The sequence below is a fragment of the Lissotriton helveticus genome, chromosome 2_1, assembly GCF_964261635.1.
Source record: "Lissotriton helveticus chromosome 2_1, aLisHel1.1, whole genome shotgun sequence".
Lineage (NCBI taxonomy): Eukaryota > Metazoa > Chordata > Amphibia > Caudata > Salamandridae > Lissotriton > Lissotriton helveticus.
The window spans coordinates 906,424,828-906,432,623 of NC_136059.1; the positions used below are offsets into that span (position 1 = coordinate 906,424,828).

At 54.2% G+C, this 7,796-nt stretch overlaps 1 protein-coding gene across 1 annotated transcript; it reads right to left on the reverse strand.

The window, feature by feature from the left end:
- Positions 1-4,103: 4,103 nt before the first annotated feature.
- Positions 4,104-6,856, reverse strand: GADD45G (growth arrest and DNA damage inducible gamma). Its single transcript, XM_078675631.1, has 4 exons — positions 6,605-6,856; positions 6,147-6,248; positions 5,427-5,640; positions 4,104-4,847 (listed from the first exon to the last, which is right to left on the reverse strand). The coding sequence occupies exons 1-4, from the start codon at positions 6,658-6,660 to the stop codon at positions 4,737-4,739; spliced, it is 483 nt and encodes a 160-aa protein (XP_078531757.1). The 5' UTR covers positions 6,661-6,856; the 3' UTR covers positions 4,104-4,736.
- Positions 6,857-7,796: the final 940 nt, after the last annotated feature.

Sequence of the window (7,796 nt, forward strand, 5' to 3'; positions counted from 1 at the left end):
ATCACTGCTTGCTCACTTTGTCACTGTTGTCTGTCATTTTTTTCCTCCTGTTTTTCTCTCTCTTACTCTGGGTCAAAGACTTTTAAGGAAAAATAAGTTCTGGTCCCCCAAAATGAATGCTGGTGGGCCCCGCCTGTAACCACTGGTTCAAATTAAGCAATGAAGTGACTGAACGGATACACCTACACCCTGTGGTCTCTGGTTGAGGCCCATCTGGAGGGTTCTGGAGCCCTCGCTTCATAGGTGCAAGGCCTGCCATTGCATTGTGCCCCAGTCACCGGACACACCACTCATCACAATATTATGAAGAGTTGGGAGAATCTTGTGCCAACGTTGTGTTGCCGAGGCTGTCTGACTCCCTTAGCCGGGGTTACCACATAGTTGTAATTAGGAATCTGAAAGTTAATGTGAGTTAGGGATATGTGTGAATAACACGCATACCATAGGAGCCTGTGTGACCATTGGGAAGTATTGAGGGGAGTGAGAAAAGAAACACTGCACGCATAGCCAGACTCTGGGTGCGCTAGGCATTGGGTTATACCAGAACCAAAGGACTTGCGTTGAACACCCCTCCATCCATGCCTAGCCTTACCACCAATCAGAGTAAGATGCAGCCCAGCTGTCGACCACCCACTGGCCATACACATAGCTGCCCCAAACTACCATGGTTTACACCCCGGACTGCAAAGAACACCTACCAGGGGCGTAACACAGGTCCACGCATCCCCCGCAGTGCAGGGGGGCCCTCAAGCTCAAGGGGGCCCCCTCAGCACTGCACTTCGGCCTGAGAGCTCCTAATAGAGTCCGAAGGGGGACCCTCCACGTACCTGGCAAGGGGGCCCCCTCAATTATCGTTACGCCACTGACACCTACTTTCGTAATTTGAAGTTAATTCAAAGTGTTGAGAGGTGTGGTGCAGCTGACTTCGGAGCACAAGGTTCACGGTTCGATTTTCGGCTCCGGTGGCAGCTCAGCTCAGCACCATGTTACTCTGGGCAATAGCTCACTTAATTTCCATGACAGTGCCTTGAGACCTGTAAGGGTGAGTAGCTTGTGCTTTACAAATATGGATTTATTTATATAACAGAGCACACATGCTTGTGATGCATGGGATCCGTTGACTTGGTGCAGGTATGGATAACTATCTAATCTTTCGTATGGCTATTAAAACTTACCTTTTCCCTCTAATTTAGGTTCTGCTTTTCCTGCAACCCTCATTCTTTATGCCATCTAGCGCTGGGACGCACCTTTACTGGGACAGCTATGCGCTAATTTAAATTTAATTCCAATAAAGGCTGACATGGAGATGGGTCATACATGGCACTCTGAGGTGGCAGTCCCTGCCCACACCCTGTGTTGTGTGCATCTGAGACGCAGCAGCCTTGGGTCCCATCAGTTTGCAGTGCAGTATGGTTGACTGTAGCCCACATGGACACAGCCACCATTAATGCAGCAGGTGTATTGGCAATAGCCGCCTTGTATCCCCATCATGCGGTTTACAACCCAGCTAGGGGTCTTCTGGGGGTATTCTTGCATGTATTACAGACATGGTGCCCTTGCTGCACCACTGTCACCCCAGCCATGCTGCCAATGGCCGCGTGGCTGGAGTTGGAGGTCCAGCTTGGTCATGTGGTAAGTCCCTTGTCCTTGTAAAATAACTCACGTGGCACGAGGTAATACTTATTGGCATGCCTGGCTGGCAGCACGAGGGACTGTTTTATAACAGTCATAGTCAGCCTCTCATCCTTCCCATGCCTCGCGCAGCTCGTTCCCTTGGAATGCTGCTGTGAGAGGGACCCGGCGTGAGTCAAGGGTAGGCCGCGCTGCACGTGCCCTGGGCACACGGGCCTGCATGCCTGCAGAGGCCTGGCACGTTGCAGCAACCCACTGAAAATAATACTTTTTTTTGTTTACCAATATCTGAGGGGCGAAGAACAGCTTTCCTTCGAATACAACAATCCGCAGTGCTGGCGAGCTTCCCGGAAGGCCGCAGTTACATTTTCTGCGGAACAGGTTTACCTTTCACCTAGAAAGAGGGGGTCCGGACTTTCCTCCCTCCATATCGGTGCGCCTGCATTCCTCGTTGCATGAGGCCGCCCTAAGTACAGGCGCTCGGTGTTTCTGTTCCAGGAACAGGCGCTGATTAAGGCCAGCACAAAGGCTGCAAAGTAGCAGTTCCTGGAAACCCCTCCGAAACGGAGCCGGGTGTTGGATTTAAGGGAGTGCCTGTTTGGAGTGAATTTAACCATTCACGGGCTGCGCAGCACCAGCCCCTCGCTAGAGGGGGGGGGGGGGGTGTAATATGTGGTAATGTCTTCTATTTTGTATTTCACTTTGAGGAATGTATAAGAATGTTGTAGTTAGGAATATTCCATATCGAGAACTCCTTTTTGTAGAATGTTTAAAGTAGGCATTATTTGAGGACTGGCAATGCAGCTGTCAGCAACTGGTCGTGGGTCTTGTTCATGAATAAACGTATTCTATTCAATTGGAAACCTCGTTCTTGGATTATTTAAATGAAGACATACTACAGGGGGGGGGGGGGGTACCGGGCCCTTTGGTGGGAGGTTTTGGGAAAGATGACTACCCCTGGCACGTTTCTACCCAAGGCGAGGCCCAGTGTTAATATTATATTGTAAGCCTTTTTATCAACACATACCGATCACCGGGCGCTTCCTCTCGCCTGCGCACACGCACCTTCGGTATGCGGCCGGGAATGTCCGGTATGCATCCATTAATTGGGATAAACAGCGCTTGGGAGGTTGACTCACGGCGACGCTTGGCCCCGGCGAGGTGAGTGGGGCCCCGCCCGGGACGGTGGCTCACCCGCGAGGAACTCTGAGACAGCCCCCGCGAGGACACCACGAGACCAGCGTGACTGCGGTGCAGGGAAGGTTACCAGAGCGCCTGGGGCCGCAGCTCCGCGTGACCGTGCGCTCACCACGGCTCGGACTCCCCTTCAATGAAGGCCATAGAGCATAGAGCGCCCTGACGCCGCCCCCGCCTGGGCCTCCAGGCGGGGAAACGCAGTCTGTCTATTTAAAGATCACGAGCTGGGTCTCGTGAGTGCGTGTTGGGGGCGTGGGGTCTAACCGCGTGCATCTTTATGGTGCTTTGGAAGACGCTTTCTATGTTAAGTGAGCGAATGGAGCACAAACCAGCTTAAATAAATAAGAAAAGAAAAAAGTGTAGCCTGGTTAAACAGGAGCAGGTCTGGGATTTGTGAGCTGCGACGCATAGACACTTTTGTGCTGAGCCTGTGCAGATCTCACCCCAAGCCTGGCAATCCTACACTGCCCACTTTAACTACATGCAGTCTTTGCATTACTGGGCTGTACATAAGATACCCTGGCATGTGCCCAGAGGCCCTGGTGAAACCTGTGAGCCTGACAGGCGCTGCAGCCTTGGAAGTGACGAGGCCTGCTGTTGCCCGACCCGCAACCCCCTCACTCTGCAAGCACTTTGTTGGGGACCTCTCTATTCACTCAATATTCAGATTGGGTTGCAGGAAAGCAGCTGCCAGCGTGACCACGCAGGGTGACACGAATTAACACTGCCGGCCAGTGAGGACACTGTTAGGGTTGAGCAAGGCAGCAGTTTGGAGTTTAATGTGTGCAAATGCATGCAGGCAGGCCAGCGAGTGCACTGGGTGTGCTGCAGGAAACAGCTGCCTGCGACAGCCAAGGCACAGCGAGCCGCCTCCTGCAGGCCAAACAAAGGGCGGCGCACAATGGCCGCTCATTAACATGCAGCTCCGCGAGGCCGGCAAGCTGTTGCGATAAGCAGCTGTTGCCAAGGAGGTCAGGGGTCACGTCAGGGGATGAATGAGAGCCCCAACTGCTGCCTATCCGGGGAGGTGGTTTGTGTTTTGGGGGGCCTCCCGGCTCCCCTGCACCCGCCTGGGCAGACACCGTGCAGGGCCATGAGCTCAGTCGAGTCTCGGTTTATAAATAATCCAGCGCTGTAACCTTATCTGCCCCAGACAGCAGCGCTTAGCCAAATGTGTGTGAGGTGTTGGAGTCGCAGCTCCCCCCCCCCCAACCTCCCACCCCCCAACCTTCCTCCCGCCGCCACCCCCCGACAGTAAGGCGAGGAATCAAAAATGAGCTTCAAACATTTATTTTTTTCAAAGATGTTAAAAAAACACAGTAAGTGCTGAATGCATGTACTTCTTAACATTTCATTTGCAAGCTTGTTGGCGTTCAGCTTCCCCATGTCAGTCTGTTGCCAGGGGTAACAACTTCAAAATAAACCACATTGATTTTGCAAGTATGTCCTTAAAGTTCTGTTTGCACAAAGTCTCTGCATGTGTGGCAATGATAGCGTGTCCTTGCTGACCACAACAGTTTCCAAAGTTCAGTTCGCTGGTACAGAACAGCTCTGCCCGTTCTGTACGCACTTCCTCCTCTGTCCGTCCTTCCACTGAACAAGTTTCTGTTTCTCCTTCTCACTGCACCAGTCCCATCGGGGTTGGAAACATACACGGTACCCCTTCCAACTCCCAATCCGGTGCCCTCCTGCCCCCGCCGCGGCCGGCGTGGGGCTTGTACCGCACCCCCAGCGGGTGGGTCAGTCCTCCGTACTCCTCGTTACTCTGTGCTCCACAAGAGCCAACAGCGGCCGGTCTCCACGGCTCCGACCGGCCTCTCCTCAGTAGCAGGAACCAGGCGGTTCTGCTCAGGTGCGGTGCGTTGCCAAAGCAACAAGATTCAGATGCGCAGGCCCGGGGTGGGCTTTCACTCGGGCAGCGCGATGGACGGCACCCAGTCGTTGAAGTTTCGACTTTCCTCGCAGAACAGGCTGAGCTTGTCCAAGGCGGGGTCTTTGAATGCATCTTCACCGGGATTCTGCAAAACACAAGTTAAAAGCCTCATGAGTACACTGTTGCCACCGCAGGGCTTGGGCACATGTTAAAACGTTTCAATGCACAGGCCTAGCCGAGCCCTCCCCGAGAGTCCCACGGTGCCCCAGAGTCCTGGAATGACTACAAAGTGCGTCTCTACACCCTGGGAACTAGCCCAGACCTCCCCCGGAGCCCCCGCAGTGACTTCAAAAACACGTTTCCACATGCTGGGGCCGCACGCTGCGCTGCCGGGTGGTCCACAAACAGGAGCCCAGCAGTGTTTGTGTAACACAAACATGCCTGTAGACATGTCGCCAAGAGGCCTGGGAATACACGGTTTTGCTTTTCTACATAAACCCCTCCATGTGCATGGCATAAGGTCGCAGCCGGCATAAACCGTGGCAAACAGATCATTTAAAATAGGCCACATGGTAAAAGAAAAGGGCATCACTTGGAATGTGGCCCAGTAAATTATGCATGCGTAAATAACCAAAGTGGTACAATCCAGGATTCATCTGACCCCAGGCCCACCCCGAGGTGCCCCTTGGCAGCCCCCTTGCATGGCGTCAGAGAGGGAACCTACCGTGATGAGGATGCAGTGCAGGTCCTTCGGCTCGTCGGCCTCGTCCCCGGAGCCCAGGATGGCGGCCAGCTTCTGGGTGTCATTCAGCCGCACAATGTTGATGTCGTTCTCGCAGCAGAAGGCTTGGATGAGAGTGAAGTGGATCTGCAGGGCGATGTCGCCCTCGTCCTCCTCGTCGGCCGCCAGCACACAGAATGTGACGTTGTCTGGGTCACTGTGGAGAGAAGGGGGGAGACGGACGTTAGGACCACTGCGTAAGAGCCAGCAGAGTGAAATACATACATAGGGTTTGAGAGTGCGGGGTATTACAAGGGGGTGCATGCATGATATGAGAGTGAGTGAGTGACTGCCACCATCTCCTTAGGGGACACTGATCTGCAGCAAAGCTGCAAGTGGCTGGGTAACAAGCACATGCAAAGCAAAAGTATCACACGTTCAAATGATGCATCAATAATTCAAAATTTCTTAGAACTGCATTGTGATGCACAAATGCTTTTCCGTTCTTACACACTAGGGGGCATCAGCAATGGGAAACATTGCAGCAAGTAGTACCGGCTCCGTGGGTTAAGCCAATGCCGGTACATGCCGGGAGTTAATACATGCAGGGCTGTTCGGGGGCATGCAGTATGGGGTGACATGTATTACAATTAAAGGAGCATGAGTGTGGGGGAATATGGTGAAAGGGCTGCATGCATGCATGCACTGGAGTCTGATACTTACACATTCATGACTTTGGCCGACTCGTAGACCCCAACGGTCAGGCAGGTCTGCCTCTGAGCGGAGACCAGCAGCTCGTGCAGCGCTTTACCGGCGATCTGCATCCTGAGAAGAGAGGAGGAAAGTGCGGTGAGACCAGTGCACAGAGAGCACACAGAGCGCGGGCAGAGCGGCGCCTTCCCAGCTGCAACCCCCGCCCACCCCAGCCCGGAGGCTGCTGGGCTCCCCCTCAGCAGAGAGCCTGCAGTGCTGCACGACGCGCTGTAACCCCGCACCTAGGAATGACTGGATCCCCGCGCCCCCACCGCCCCCGCACACCCAGCAGCAGGCAATGACGAATTACCAGATACTAACTCATGCAATGACGAATTACCAGATACCAACTCCAACCCGCAGTACCGGGGGAGTGCTGCGCTCCCGCACCCCCGCCCCGCAGCCAGAGAGCGTGCGGCGATGCCTACCTGTCAGCGGTGCTCTCCACGATGGTTTCCTGTCCGTGAACCTCTTCCAGAGTCATGACAATCCGTGAGCAAACCAAAAAACAAAATCCACAAGTATCCACAAAAGCCAACAAGTCCAGGCAAAGCTCCTCTCGAGTGCGTGTAGCAAAGGCAAGTGACAGTCCGTACAAAGGCGCTAGTGCTGCTCTTCAGTGCTGTCGGTGCTAAGGCGCTAGAGCTCTTCAGTGCTGTGCAAATCCAAAGGGAAGTGTGAGAGGCAGAGCGGCGGCGCCGCCTTTTATAGCCGCGCGGCTCAGCTTCCTAGAAGGGGCGGAGCCTTCCCGCAGCCCAGCCGCTGATTGGCCAGCGCGCCTGGGAGCATTGTGATGCTAATGTGGTGAGCCCAGGGGAGCCGGTCGGCTCGTGCCATAAGGACACGTGTGGGGGGGAGGGATGGGGGGCAGGTGGCGCGGGGTGAAGCGGGGGTAAGGGCGCCCACAATGCCCGGGTCTTGCAGCTTTTGTGTCCCGGTGTTACCAGGCAGACGGCAGGCCGCACATTTTAATGCAAAGCGGGGGATGGGCACACAAAGGCATCGCTCCTCTCTCTGATGTGGGCTGTCTCTTTCATACTGCCTGTCTAAGCCTTCAAAAGGACTTTATTTTATGCCTCTGTATGCACAGACCACCGAGTTCCGCAGGCTGCCCCCTTTATCTCCTAAACACTAATTGCATGCACAGAAAATAGCCATGGCATATTTCAACCACAAATCTGTCCTCATGCAAGAAGCAAGGGGGGTTTGGGGGGAAAACGCGTGCCAGGGTCAGGAGATAGAGAAAGGCACCCCCAAAGAACACTTTCTGCACAAGCCTGGATCTCACTTTGAGTGCCGGGTGCACAGCAGAATAAAATGTGAGCATAGCTTTAAATTCCTGCATCAGACCCAGTACAGTCACTATCAGCCGCCGAGCCCATTGGTTCTGCTGCGGATACCATATTTGGAGATACACACAAACATGCCCGCCTTGAGGGACTCTCAAAACACAGGGATGCAGAAGCGGCTTCTAAAGTGCACACGCCAACATGAGACGGGGGAGGCACATGCCTAAAGGGGGGTCATGTGCTCTGCTGCTGAAGAAAGCCCCTGGCACCGGTGCGATGTGCCAGGCGCTTCTCGAAGTTGCTCAACTCTGCACTAAGTGGAATGACCACC